Source organism: Pistacia vera, unplaced genomic scaffold (assembly GCF_008641045.1).
Source record: "Pistacia vera cultivar Batoury unplaced genomic scaffold, PisVer_v2 Contig687, whole genome shotgun sequence".
In the NCBI taxonomy this organism is placed as follows: Eukaryota; Viridiplantae; Streptophyta; class Magnoliopsida; order Sapindales; family Anacardiaceae; genus Pistacia; species Pistacia vera.
The window spans coordinates 115140-130296 of record NW_022196542.1 but is presented as its reverse complement, the minus strand read 5'-3'; the positions used below and the strand labels follow the sequence as shown (position 1 = coordinate 130296).

Sequence of the window (15157 nt, the reverse complement as noted above, 5' to 3'; positions counted from 1 at the left end):
ATTTCCTTTAAGTCAAAGGTTGAAGACCAATGCCAGAAGCGAAACTTTCATTAATAACAAAACCGCAAGTGTTTTTAACATACAAATTCAGTGAACAAATTATCCATCAAAGCAATAGATTCATAAAAAAAAAAGTGGAAATATCTTTACAAAAGAGAAAGGCGTCGTCTTCATTAATTTTGAGTAGGAGAAGTGTTGTCGTCGTCGATTCCAGCGAAGGAGAGAGGCGTCGTCATCCATCATCGTCATGCAAGGGAGAAGGAAGGTGCGTCGTCACCGAAATCTAGCGAGTGAGATGCTACCTTCGTCGAGCAAGGGAGAAAGGAGGTGGGTGCATCGCTGCCGAAATCTAGCGAGGGAGGTGTTGCCGTCGTCGAGCAAGGGAGAAGGAAGGGAGGTGCATCATCACCGAAATCCAATGAGGGAGGTGTTGCCGTCATCGAGCGAGGGAGAAGGGAAGTGCGTTATCATCGAAATCCAACGAGGGAGGTGTTGCCGTCGTCAAGCAAGGGTCCAAGAGAGAGTGAAGTTGAGACTGAGTGCAATTATCTAAGAAAGGAGTTGCAATTTTAGAGAGTTGAGAGATTGAAGATTAATGGAGAAGTGGAGTTGCCTGAAAAATAAATCAGATTTAAGGTTTTTTCATTTTAAACATTGACCAGGTTTACCAAGTGGTCCGGTTCAACCGGGCGGGTCGCACTGCTCATCCGATTTGATAACGGGTTTAAACGGTTTTTAAGTAATTGCAGGTTTTATATTAGTTCGGACTGGACACACAACCGAGTCCCGATCGAACCGGTTAGACCGACCGGTCCGGCTTTTAAAACAGAGCTCAAGAGACAAAAAATAAAAATACCAAGATCTCAATCAGATGAATACGAAATAAAATATAATTCAAACTTAAAGAACCATCCAAACAAAATAACCTCAAAAAAAAAAAAAAAACATTTGATCCAAAGGATAGAATGCCTAATGCTTAAAATATTCAAGTCCAAACAAAAATTATAACATAATATAGCCACCACTGTTTACTCATCCTCCTGGCTGCGCAACCTGGCCAATTTGTTGGTAACGACAACGTCCAACTGTGCAGCACGCTCAACAATCTCCTTTCTCTTCCTGGTTGATACGTTGTGGGCAATCTCAGCACAGTATGTCCTACAAGAGACAGCATGAAATAGTTGACTAATCAAGACCAGAATACAAGGAAAAACGAAACTGTCAAACATCCATGATGTTGAATTGACATTCACCTGTTGTGCATCATCAAAATTTCCAACTCTTCGACATTGTGCACAACAAATTTCTTAAATCCATTGGGGAGATAGTGGCGAGTTTTCTTGTCAGAGCCATAACCAATATTGGGCATCAGGGTGCATCCTTTGAACTTTCTCCTAACTCGTGAATCAATACCCTTAGGCCTTCTCCAGTTTTCCTGTTGCAACAACAATTAAACAAACTTTAAAAAAGAACCTAAGAAAATCTAAAAGCGATCTAACAACTTCTGATTTAAATATTTCAAGTTGACAATGTCGTCATAAATGTCTCATCAACAGCAGTTTAAACGTATCAAGTAAGACCAAATATTGGGAAACTTTAACTGATCTAATTTATTTATTTATTTTTGGTTGATTACTGGCACACACCTAGAACTTAATACCCAAAAAAAGTGAATATTTTCTATGCTGAAGCATTTGATTAATGTTTGGCAATGCATGCAACATAACATTATTGCATGAGTCAATTGCTAACATTTGGATGAATATCAAAGTGATAACAACAAAACTTAGAATATGAAGAAAAACTAGGAGTATCACACTTTCATGCAATTCATAGGGTTCAACAAGAAGGAAATATTTCACAACCAATTGTTGTAATGCTATATGCAGTGACATTCCCAGTAAAATAAAATCAATAATCTGTGGTAAATAGGAAGAGATACCTTGACAGAAATCTTTCTGTCACTCTGGGGCCTCTTAAACTTCTTGGCACGCTTCTTCACTATCTTCTTGGTCAACAAAGGAACAGCCATTTTTTCTGCAATATAACATCGAAAAAACACACAAATTGAGCAACTTAACACATATCAACGGAACTTAAAAACACATAAATCATCAGATACAAAACGAAAACAAAGTCATCCCCTGGTAGATACTGATCAGGGAACTGCAACAGATAGGAGAAATCTAAACAATATACAGAACCTGAAAAACTACAAACTATTTAATTGGAAAACAACTTATAGAATAGCATTTTCTTATCCTAATAGGTATCAATTAAAAAATAATATGTAAATTTTCGTTTCTAAACATAATCTAACACTGAGTTCTCAGTTGTCACTTTTAACTTATTTATTAAAACTGAAAACAAAATCACTTGCGAAAATTCTAGTCAATTGCGAAATTCGGAAATGACGCTTATGTCTATGGTTCCTCGTTTGAGAAGAGCATAATATCTTAAATACTCTATTTTCATGATTAAATCAATTTTCAAACAGATCCCTAGCACCTTAAACCTAAACACAAATACAATTTCATCCAGAAAATAGATATTTATGAACAAAGGCAGCCATAGATCTACAAATTGAGGAAAATATCTAACCACCAATAACATCATATAAGCTAGTCTTAATACGGTAAATGGAAAATGTCCTAATACCAAGCCAAACTTTCTTATCATAAATTTCGTTACAGATGCAACCGATTCATATCTATGTGCAATACGTATAACTATATCATATAGATAATAGTGAAAACGAAGAGTAATTGATTAGTTTTTGGAACCTGACTGAAACGGTGCGGAGCTGCTGCTGTAAACCCTGGGGCAGTGAAGAGGATAGTGCGAGCTAAAACTAGGGTTTTAAGCGATGAGCTAGTTATATGTACGAGTTAGCAATACGGCGTTTGGGCCTTTAGTTCAACCTTCTTATAAGAACCTATGTGGTTGTGATCCAAAACAAGTAGTTAATAGAATAGGCCCAAGATAAAAAGCCCAATATTGAAAGGCGTAAGATATCTCCAACTCGACTGGACAATGGACATAACATTTGTGTGCAATAAATTGCATAAAGAAAATTTACAATTTACAATTTACATAAGACATAAATAATTAAGTTTCTGGATACAGTTGGTGTGAATGTGAATCTCTTATTAAAGGGTCGTGACTTAGAAATTCTGATCCATGAAGAAAAAAAGTGTGGTCTAAATATGTATATAATAGCTGAAAGTAGTGGAAAACGAATGCTCTGCCAATTTGACTAAAATGATAATGTAGCATGAGTTGTCATGGAGGTCACATGGCCAAAAGCATGTGAGTAATACATTATTGTACTTGTTTTGATGTGGTTTTTCTTGTCAGATTTCTATTATTGATGGGAAATGCTACATCTATCGTCCTCTTTCCATAAACTTTTTTTCTTAATTATGACATGACAGTGTGTAATTGGTCAACTCATAATGGATCTCACTTAAATCTAACCTAATAAATTACAACTGATCGATGACAAGTTATTACGTCAGAATTATGAAAAGAGATTGTGAGTATAACATTACCCATTATTGATTATATTGTAAACTAAGTGCCATAACAATACCCCGTGCATTAATTAATTCATCTGAAAAAAGGTTTATATTGTGCAATAAAACTATGCATACTCACAATTTTACTAACCATCTTATTATCATGTGTAAATATAACGCATAGTATGAATACTATGCATATGATACCCGTACTATACCACAGGATAGTAAGATGGTTAGTAAGATTGTGAGTAAACATAGTATTACTCTTATGTTGTGGTAGGAGTATCGCAATGGCATTTATCATAAATCAATTTATACATGTTAAATAATATTAAACAATTATAAAAATAAAGAGAGAACAAATTATAGACAGCATAAAATATAAAAATAATAATAAATGTACAAACTCTTATATATAAATTAACATAGCATAATATATAATTCTTTTATTGTTACCATGGTATCATTATTATTTATTTAGTTGTCATTTTATTTGCACTACTTTATTTACCAAATGATAGATTAATTAGTAAGAAACAATTTATAGAAAGATATTGTACATGTAAGATTATTAAAAAATATATATATATTAAGGCCTCATTTGGATCGAGAGATTCTATATGAATGATTTCGTTTAATCCATAGATTTAGTAAAATCTTTCATTAAAAAAAAAAAAAAAAACTGGTTGAAATCTATGGATTTTGGAAAATCCATCACCCTCCATAATCTTTCATTTTTTAGGGTTTTAAAATCCTACATGGTAAGGGGGATTTTGCCAAATCCATACAGTTTTAATAAAATGAGGGATTTTGTTAATATTTTAATTTTCCAATACTATCTTCTTAATAATTTAATATTCCAATAATTACTTTTTATCCTAATTAAAAGAAATATAATTGTCGTTTTTTTTTTTTTTTACTTTTTACTTTTACATCATCAACATCTTCAGAGCATACTAGAGAAATAATCTACTTGTGAGTTTTCATTCTTTTAATTAATTATTTTTAATTTATCACAGTGATTCTTTTTGTTATCTAGTTAAGAATTTACTGGTGGTGGCTTTTTGTTTTTCATGAAATATTAAATCAATGGCACTATTGCAAATAGTCTTCAAGCTTGTCATATATATATATATATGTCATTTTATAAAGCAATGAGTCCCACAATATATAGATCAGGAACAAACTCTGGTTCTATCTATAATTTGATATAATTTAACTTGTATTCAATTAATGGAAGTTAAATTTTTGTTGGTTTTAGATATTGAGAATAAAGTTGAAAATTATTTATTAAATCCATAGATTGTATTCATTTAACCAAACATGAGTGCATGAAAAATTTGAATCAACAATCTATTAATTTTATATTTAAACCGAAAAAATAAATTTATCAAATACACCGAATCCATGCCTAAATCCAAGCGAGGGTAAAAGTAATGACAAATTCAAGACTGAAATGTAAAAAGGGAAACCAAACTAAATAAATATGTCAATTAGCATAGTTCTACAGTGGTCTGGAACCATCCTTTTTATGTACTGTTCTCCTAGTTAAAATAAGGTAATTAATTTATTGAAATCTAAGAAAGCATACCCCGAATCTGGTACACCCAAATAGCATTAACTCTTTTCTACTAATTTAGCACAAGTGTTCTAAAATCATATCAACACCTGCTAAATTTGGAGTCAAACCATATGTGGACACTACACACTCATCAAATTTATTCTTATCTCCTCATTCATCATCTGGGTTTTCCATATATATGAGAGAAACGAATTCAACCTGCATGCATGCATGCCATTTCTTCATCACTCACCAAAACTAATACCCACGGTAAGCTAAAACACCCATTTCTTTCTGCTTCATACATATGTTTAATCATGTTACATTTTTATTATCTGTTTTTGGAACAATGGATCATAATATTAATGGTGTTATTGGTTGCTGAAGGTTCTTTATTGTATAATTTTGATTAATTATTCTTTCTTCTTACAAAATAGACCATTTAAATGAGCATCCAAAATGGAGAGTGCGAGGACTGGAGAGGGAGAAAGGCAGATTCTAAAAAACAAGGTGGAATTAGAGCTGCCAGCTTTGCATGCGGTAATAATTATAGTTAAAAACTGTATTATAGTGTTTCCAATGGCTTTATGTATCTTGTAATAACTTGTTTGTGCAGTTGTGGAAGTATTAGAGAACATGGTTTTCCTATCCAATGCAACAAACTTTGTTGTATACTTCCTCAAGTCAATGCATTACCCAGCTGCTGAGTCTGCAAACATGGTCACCAATTTTATGGGAACCTCTTTTTTGCTCACCATATTTGGAGGCTTCATCAGCGACTCTTTCTTCACACGATCTACCACCTTCATCTTATTTTGTATTATCGAGTTACTGGTACGCGCGAATTTTAACAAAATTCATATGATTTTGAATTATAAATACAATGGCCCAAACTCAAAGAATGATTAATATATACCAATTACAGGGACTTGTACTGCTTACACTTCAAGCTCAATACAGCAGTTTACAGCCTCCTATAAATACAAGGCCGTCTCGCTCTCAAGCTACTCTTCTTTATACCGGGCTCTACACAATGGCCACTGGCGTTGGTGGCGTCAAGGCGTCATTGCCTGCACATGGAGCTGATCAGCTTGACCACACCAACCAGCGACTTATCTCTGCCTTTTTCAATTGGTTTTTCTTTTCGCTATGTACAGGTGGGCTCATTGCTGCAACCGTTATGGTTTGGGTCGAAGAGAACAAAGGGTGGAACTGGAGTTTTAAGATTTCTATCATTGCACTGAGTTTGGCGCTGTGCCTTTTCGCAATCGGGTTTCCAATTTATAGACACAAACGTCCCATTGGCAGTGCACTAACAAGAATCTTTAAGGTAAAGGCACTAGACCGAAGTTGGTGTACTGGAAGCCCATACAGAATCAATCATCATTTCATCATTACACAGTAGTACTTAATTATTCTAAGTGGAATGTCAACTTTTTTGCTTTGGTTGTGAAGGTACTTGCTTCCGCAGTTCGACATAGGAAAGCCTCAGTGGTAGAGATGGGGAATCATAATGCAATTTCAGCAGCAAAAAGGACCCCTGACAAGCTCAGGTAAGTGTTTTAAAAGAGATCTTGCAGTTTAATCTGACGTAGAAAAAAAAAGGTGTTTTTAAGTACAGTATCTCAAAGGCCGCACTCATGCATAAAAAAAAAAAATTAAAAAAATAAAAAAATAAAAAGGCCTTCTAGATTCAGGTAATTGAATTGCATCTGCTAGACTACAACTTCTATTAAAATAGGAACGTCCATCATTGCTGCAATAATTTATGATTGTAACAACGAGGAAGAATTAGTGGCAGACAGAGCCTTCCAGATTTCAATGGCAATTGGCATTTCATACTCAAACAATGAATTAAACAAGAAAAAACAAAAATCAGAATTGAATCTAATAATTAAACCAAAAAGAAGTGTCAGCACTTGAAAATCCACTAACTTTGGACATGTTTAGAGCATGCTGTTTCCAGTAATTGATTGATATCATCATGAATTATGATTTAACAAATTAAACAAAATAATGCAGGTTTCTAGATAAAGCATTATGTGATGACACCATAACTGCAGCTGAGGTAGACGAAACAAAGACATTCCTTGGCCTATTTCCCATATTCGCAAGCACAATCATGATGAACTGCTGCCTTGCACAGCTACAAACATTCTCAGTGCAACAAGGGAACATCATGAATAGAACACTTAACAATTTCAAAATTCCTACCCAATCATTGTCAGTATTTCCCTTAACAACTATGCTTGTTTCCATACCCTTATACGAACGTTTTGTACACAGTTTCGGAAGCAAAGTTTCACCAAAATATAACATTTTTCTACCACTTAAGAGGATCGGCTTGGGGCTAGCACTAGCGTCAGGGTCCATGGCTGTGGCAGCTGTTGTAGAGGCCAAGAGGCGCTCAGCGGCAACACAAAATGATGCGGCAATGTCAGTGTTTTGGCTAGTGTGGCAATACCTTTTACTTGGGATTTCTGATATGCTCACTCTTGGTGGGATGCTTGAGTTCTTCTACTCAGAGGCGCCAGATAGCATGAGAAGTATTTGCACTGCACTGTCTTGTTGCTCTACATCCATGGGGTTTTTCATTAGCTCAGTGTTAGTGTCATTTACCAATTTGGTGAGTGGACAATTTGGTCAAGAGTGGCTTGGAGGGAACGATCTGAATCGTACACGTTTGGATCTGTTTTATGCACTTCTTAGCATTCTTAATTTGCTTAATTTTATAAATTATGTGTACTGGGCTAATCGTTATTAGCCTAATTGGAATTAGTTGTAGCTTCATTATTGTCATAAGAGAATATGTTGGAACAAATAATAATAAGTAATGTAAACATTAATTATGTTAATTAGTGGTTGTTTACGGGCAAGATTAGCGTGCTTTCACATGTGAATGGAATTATGGAGCTATGAAACAAAGGAAAAACGAATAAAATGCATAAACAGAAACAAGCAAATATTGTCATAAGAGAATATTTGGTTGACCATCTAAATTCTAAACATAATTACGAAGAAATGAGATAAATTTTAATTTGTTTTTATGCAATTTTAATTATTTTACAAAAATTAATTTTTGAAAACAGTTATATTCAAAGAGACCATGCCAAGAATTAAAATATTTCGATTAAACTAAAATCATGATAAAATAAAAACATAGTTTGTGATCGAATGACAAAACCTTAAGTTACATAGAGGTCTTGTGTTCGAATAAATAACAACCTATCATACTTATCCATTGGGTTTGTAAGGTATTCAATGAATCCAAAAATTAGCTGAGATGCGTATAAATTGATACAAAAGCCCCCGCTCACCAAAAAACATATATCATGGTAACATTTTCTAATTCTTATAACAAGTCATCTGTCTTATAAAAAAAGGCTACAAACGAAACTTTAACTAACAAAATGGAAAAAATGGGATTCAAACAAAAACTAATGATTTCAGTTAAAACTTGACAGTCGGCACAAAAGAGAATGTGGAATGGAGCAAATTCCAAATTGTCTGCCGTGAGAAAGAGAAGAGTTGTCGATAACGTTTTGGGGAAGGAAAAACATGAAGTCATGTAATTCATGCTCTTTGAGAGGGGCATGAATCATACTTCACATTGATAAATTCAACGCTCTTTAACTCGTTCATCGTGCGTTAAGAGTGTACGAGGGTCAGGGTGAAAAAAGAAAAATTAAAAAGGCATTACGTAAAAGACGTGCACTGGATGGAGGAGAATCAGAGTCAGTTGAAAAATAAAACGTCGTTTCAGTAATATCCCTTGACTCGATTGGGTTGTCTTGTCCGGTGCAAGGTGACAAATGGAATGTACTTTGAGCTGTTGAACAAAATTCGAAAGGAGAACAGTTGATCAGAAGATTAGATTCCGTACATTTGGAATAAAAAGGTTCGTATATTTCACATATATAATTATATATAGAAATTTTAATTAGTTTTTACCAATTAAAATTACTTTCATAATTAATTTTGAAAGGGTTTTATGATAATAAAAGCATAAAAGTATCTTTAAAGATGTTTTTTATTTAAAGAGTATTTTTTATATAAATAAATAAATTTTTTATTAAATTTGATTTCAGATTTATTATTTAATTTATATTTAAAAAATAAAAAACAGTTAAATTCTTATTTTTATGAATAAATTATTTATAATAAAGAGTTTATATAATATAAAAAATATTTAAAGGTGTTCTCGAACGGTAGAATTTTCACTTGAAAAGACTGTCTTTGTACACTGAATATTTATGTTGAGTCATCATTACGGAAACTTTCCTTAAAAAAACCAATGAAAGTTTTTCTTGCTTTAATTACTGATAAGAATTATCAACGTTTCATGAATGAGCGATTAATATCTGTTAATCAAACGACGCCGTACCGTCAGTTCCCTCTTATCTTCTTTCTATATATTCATCCAAAGCTGGAAGTGCCCTAGTCCTCAAAAGACACATCAGAGGCATCTCTCTGTTTCTCCTTCTATAGTTCTTGAAAATGGCGTCTCCCTTCTTTTCTTCATTAATCCTATGTATTTCTCTCTGGGTTCTGCTAATATCTCCTGCACATTCCCTCACCTGCAACTCCCAAAAATTATCAAACAGCAAGCTATATGCCAACTGCACTGACCTCCCTACTCTCGACTCCTATCTTCACTACACTTACAATGCCTCCAACTCCTCTCTCTCCATAGCCTTCATCTCAACTCCGGCCTCATCCGACGGCTGGATCGCCTGGGCCATCAACCCCACCGGCACCGGCATGGCTGGATCCCAGGCGTTAATCGCTCTAAAATCCAGCGGCTCCTTGGGCGTCAAAACTTACAACATCAGCTCCTACAGTTCCATTGTGCAATCAAAGTTGTCTTTTGACGTCTGGGACTTGAAGGCCGAATCTGGTTCCAACGGTACTTGGGTAATCTATGGGTCGTTGAAAGTTCCGGATAAAGTAGAGAATTTGAACCAAGTTTGGCAGATTGGTGCTAAAGTTTCAGATGGTCATCCCAGTAAGCATGACTTCGCTCCGGCCAATCTCAAAGCTAAGGGAACTTTGGCTTTGGTTGGGACTCCAGAGAGTCTGACACCTGCATCAGCACCTACGGCTACACCTTCAAGTTCAGCCGGTGGATCCACTGCTCCTGAAAAGGGTGGACAGTCAACACTTAGAAGTAATAATTTGGGTTTGTTTCTGGGTTTGATTCTGTTTTTTCTAGGTGTTTTGGCTTTGTGATTTGATTACATTTGATTTTAACGTTACCTTCGATATTTACTGCCTTAGTTACGGAGATTTGGATGTTCCCATTGATTTCTGTATTTTGAGGGATGAATAATATTTATGTTTCAGCCCATCTGCAGTTATCTTTATTTTTGTTATTTTTATATTAATTTGGAAATTGGAAGTATTGATTCTAAATATTAAAGTCTTAAAATTCTAACACGGTAATCTTCACGATCACGGACAACTTTTCTGACATGATACTTTAATGGGCATGTGCCACAGTTCATTGCACAATTTTAATGGTTGTTCGTATCATAGCCTTAGTTGGCACAATCAAAGCAATTCTATTCCCAAATGCACAAGTGCGCCTTTTTTAAAAAGTATTCACTTTATTTTAACCTTTCAAATGCTAATTTTTATGGACCGTTCAATATGCAATCAAGATGTTTTCACTAATAAGCTTTAAGCAAATAACGTCTTAAAATTGTATGTAACGTTAATTGCATGGAAATCATTTATGAAAAAGTATAATCTAATTAGAGCAAACGACATGTTCCCACCTATGGTTTACCGAAATCCAAGGTTAATACCCTTGGTTTGATTTATTCCGGATACCCACCCTTAATTTAACACTGTTTATTTTATTTTAAAAGGTTAAGGGTAAAAGTGTCAAAACCCATTTCTCTCAACACACCACCGTTGACTGTTGACTGCTTTCCTTCTTCTTCTCCTCTTTTCCTTTGGCCTTTTCCTTTTCTTTTTCTTCTTCTCCTTTTTTCTTCTCTCTTTCTTCTTCTCTTCTCTCCATCAGATTCTTCCTCTTCTTCTTTTTCTTCTCCTCTTTTTCTCCTCTTTTTCTTCTCTTTTTCTTCCTCTCTTCTCTCCACCAACTGCTTCCCCTCTACCACTATCGGGGAAAATGGAGGTTTTGGAGGTGGAAGGGTGGTGTTGTTTGTGGTGATGATGAGGACGACCAACAAAGCCGAGATCGAGCCAAATGGGACCGAAATCGGGTGGTGGTGAGGGATTGCAATGGCGGTAAATGGTTGGAATGGTGGTGGGTGGTGGTGGTGGTGGTGGTGACTTTGGGGTTTCGGGAGGGAGAGAGGAGCGTGGTTATGGCTATGGCTGTGGCTGTGGGAGGGAGAGAGAAGCGGCAGAAGAGAAGAAGGGGGAGAAGAAGAAGAAGACAAAGATCGGGCGGTGGTGAGGGATTGCAATGGCGGTANAAAAAGGCCAGATCGGTGTGTTACGACACAGATCCGACGGATCTGTGTCATAACACAATTTTCCGGCCAGATTCCGACGGTGGTGGCCGGAATCCGGTACTGTGGTGGCGGGGGTGTATTTGTTATTTTATAAAATTTTTATATATTGGGGTATTTAGTCAAATTAGCAAATATAGGGGGTTTTTAGAGATTTTTAAAAAACTAAAAATTAAACTTTTAAGGGCATTTTAGTCTTTTCACTATTATCTAACGAAAAACACTAACAGAACATGACGGAAGGTACCCATTTATCGTTTCAAAACCTTTTGGGTACCAACTTGTTGTTTCGACAAACTTTAGGTATGTATAAGTCGTTCTCCCTTTATTTATATGTCAATTGGGTAATTTTGCTTTTTCTTGTTAACGTAATCAATGACGACAAAATTCTTTAGTATATCCCATCTAAAAAATTTAGATTATATATGTAAAGGCAGGAAACTTTAATGGATTTCCTTGAATGCCGTATACTCACATAGCAAAGCTTCAATTTCAATCCCAAATTTGGACTGCCAGCATTAAGTATTATTCCCATCTCCCGAGGTAGAAATAAATTAATCCATAACCAACGTGATTGACTAAAATTGATAAAATGTATTTGATTAACGGGTGAAAATAGGTGAAACATTTTTTATATGTCCAGTAATTTTTTTACAGATCGATTGACCCCTGTCATCCTCCACAGCATCAAGTCCACCTCGTCCACCACCCAAATCATACATGGAAAACACTGGAGTGTTCGTAATTGACCATCATATTTATAATATTACATAAATATCTAACTCCTAACAATATTAATGGCAAAATTAGATAAATATCTCATGAAATCACCAATTTAATATCTACCTAATAGATTTTTGAAGTAGATTCAACATCAGAACAAGTTTATTTCAGTCCAATGGGTTCTATTTAAACTTTGGGCTAAAATCCAAATTGAAAAATCAGCTCAGCCCAAACTCATGGTCATTCAAAACTTATGATTAAATTGGACAAGAAGCTACGACCCCACGTGCCGTGCTTCTTAATTCATATCCTCCGCGTGATGACCACGATCCTCCCATTTCACGCTAGTCAATCTAGAGTCGACGAGTAAGTCAGTTATCCAACCACACTACTCCACATCACTATCATACAGAATCTGTTTTCCACGTGTCATTACACGATTAGTTATCACCTTTCCTAAACAGTTCCAGCTTTTCATATAGTTTCTCACTCCCTCCCTTGAAGGTCGCTATAAAAGATTAAAATCCGCCACTTGTATTATCATCTCTCCTAAATTCAGCCCAAACTTCGCATCAATGGCTGTTTCTTTTTCTTTTTCTTTCTCTTCTCGTTCCTTAATTTTGGGGTTCTCATTTCTGTTTCTGTTAATTTCACCCGCGCTGTCGCAGACTTGCAAGTCACAGAAGCTCACAAACAACAACGTGTACAGTCACTGCTTGGACCTCCCAACACTCGCTTCCTATCTTCACTTCTCCTACGATTCCACCAACAGATCTCTATCAGTAGCATTCGTTGCGACTCCCTCCAATTCCAACGGATGGATCGCGTGGGCCATAAATCCCACGGGCACAGGCATGGCGGGTGCTCAGTCACTGGTCGCATCCAAAGATTCTACCGGCGCCGTTACCGTTAAGACGTATAACATAAGTAGTTACAGCTCTGTGGTCCCGGAGAAGCTGTCGTTTGAAGTGTGGGACACGAGCGCCGATGAGTCAGGAGGGTTCATGAGACTTTATGGGAAAGTTAAGGTGCCGGAGGAGCTAGCCAAGGCAGGAAAGGTTAACCAGGTTTGGCAGATGGGCCCTGGTGTTGGGGCTAATGGTATGCTGGAAAAACACGACTTTGCGCCTGCGAACCTGAACGCTAGGGCGACTCTTGATTTGAGTGGAGCTCAGAGTACTGCTGGTAGTACTGGAACAGACTCCAGAACCAAGAAGAAAAATGTCAGTATTTCCTTTTGTTTTTATTGTTTTTGACTTTTTATCTCTTTATTTTTTATTCTGCATATCTTAAATCTAGAAAATTTTGACCCAGTAAAACATAATTCATGTTTACTTACTATAGACTGAAATCGATGAGAATGAATTGGGATTATTTCGTTATTGAATGATATGAATATATATTTATGGGGTTCCTTGATTCGATTATGGATCGATTAAAATAGTGCGATCAAATTCTTTAATTGATTTTGACAAATTGTAAAATCTGATGTTTGCGTTATAGATTCATGGGATATTGAACGCTGTGAGTTGGGGAATTTTGTTTCCGCTTGGAGCAATTATTGCCAGGTATGTGAGGACTTTTGAGTCTGCAGATCCAGCATGGTTTTATCTACATGCATCCTGCCAATCCTCTGCCTATGTTATTGGTGTTGCTGGCTGGGGAACTGGTCTCAAGCTTGGAAGTGAATCAAAAGGGGTTACTTACTCCCACCACCGTAATATTGGAATTGCCGTTTTCTGCCTTGCAACTGTTCAGGTAAATTCTTTTTCGGTTCTGTTTTTCTTCCATTTTAAATTCCCCTGTTATCGGTTGGACAGACTTAGTACAAACATTGCTCAAATTTGTTTTGAGTATATGCAAAAAGGAAGAAGTAATTTTCAGATTTTAGAACTATGTGGATTGAATTGATCCCGATAGATATTTATTCAAACATTTTACTTTCAGTAATGCCAACTGGCTTTGATACTAAATTTTAGTTGATGTATGTTCTGATGGCAACTCTATTTTTGGTTCTTGTTAGATTTTCGCGTTGTTCTTGAGACCAAAGAAGGACCACAAGTATCGATTTTACTGGAATATTTATCACCACGGTGTTGGATATGCAATACTGGTCCTTGGCATCCTCAATATTTTTAAAGGTCTGGACATCTTGAATCCTGCAGAAAAGTGGAAAACAGCTTACATCATTGTGATCGCAGTCTTGGGTGGGATCGCTGTACTGTTGGAAGCGGTTACTTGGATTGTCGTTATCAAGAGAAAATCTAACAAGTCGACGAAGCCATATGATGGATACAACAACGGGCAAGGCAGGCAACAGCCACTTGCTCCATAGACAAACAATGCGTGTGGGGCTTCATGGAAGATTTTGGTTTTAATACCTCTTTATGTTATGAGGTTTATCTATTTCAGACCTTTCTCACATAGTCTGTACAATGATTTGGTTTCTCCGGTATTATTGCTTAGGATGTAAGTATCAATTGGGCAGTCTCTATGTTATATTTTTGTTTGTGTCACTACAGTTAGGAAGGATTCGATTTTCGAGTATGCTTGTGCATTTTCGAAGATTTATTTATTACTCTTTTTTTTATCATATATATATATATATATTGCAGAGATCTTCTATGCCTCACCTCATCTTCCTATTCTGTCTTGACTCTTGATACCTTTTGAAGCGTGAATATTACTCAAAACCAAATTTTGTGTCCTAATAGAGGAACAAATATCCCAGTTTGTGTGATTCTTAAATCGTAATAACATTAGTTTGCTAGTGAAACCAAACGCTGCGCGTTGATGATTTGATTTCAAGCAACCCACTCTCTTCATGGACTTATATTTTAAGTGGTTATCTCCACTAACCTTTTGATTGT

At 35.8% G+C, this 15157-nt stretch overlaps 4 protein-coding genes across 4 annotated transcripts; 3 read left to right on the top strand and 1 right to left on the bottom strand.

Moving 5' to 3' along the window:
- Positions 1 to 861: 861 nt before the first annotated feature.
- LOC116113653 (60S ribosomal protein L32-1) lies at positions 862 to 2903 on the bottom strand. Its single transcript, XM_031399810.1, has 4 exons — positions 2784 to 2903; positions 1943 to 2037; positions 1254 to 1435; positions 862 to 1158 (listed from the first exon to the last, which is right to left on the bottom strand). The coding sequence occupies exons 2-4, from the start codon at positions 2030 to 2032 to the stop codon at positions 1029 to 1031; spliced, it is 402 nt and encodes a 133-aa protein (XP_031255670.1). The 5' UTR covers positions 2033 to 2037; positions 2784 to 2903; the 3' UTR covers positions 862 to 1028.
- A 2625-nt stretch (positions 2904 to 5528) lies between these two features.
- On the top strand, positions 5529 to 7846 carry LOC116113641 (protein NRT1/ PTR FAMILY 4.2). The gene is made up of 5 exons (XM_031399788.1): positions 5529 to 5622; positions 5699 to 5916; positions 6008 to 6412; positions 6538 to 6635; positions 7105 to 7846. Exons 1-5 carry the CDS (start codon positions 5529 to 5531, stop codon positions 7844 to 7846), a joined length of 1557 nt encoding a protein of 518 aa, XP_031255648.1.
- Positions 7847 to 9505: 1659 nt separating this feature from the next.
- Positions 9506 to 10373, top strand: LOC116113649 (auxin-induced in root cultures protein 12). The gene has a single exon (XM_031399802.1). It carries the CDS (start codon positions 9580 to 9582, stop codon positions 10309 to 10311), a length of 732 nt encoding a protein of 243 aa, XP_031255662.1. The 5' UTR covers positions 9506 to 9579; the 3' UTR covers positions 10312 to 10373.
- Positions 10374 to 12819: 2446 nt separating this feature from the next.
- Positions 12820 to 14919, top strand: LOC116113648 (cytochrome b561 and DOMON domain-containing protein At3g25290-like). The gene is made up of 3 exons (XM_031399801.1): positions 12820 to 13510; positions 13791 to 14045; positions 14311 to 14919. Exons 1-3 carry the CDS (start codon positions 12863 to 12865, stop codon positions 14620 to 14622), a joined length of 1215 nt encoding a protein of 404 aa, XP_031255661.1. The 5' UTR covers positions 12820 to 12862; the 3' UTR covers positions 14623 to 14919.
- The last annotated feature ends 238 nt before the right edge of the window (positions 14920 to 15157 follow it).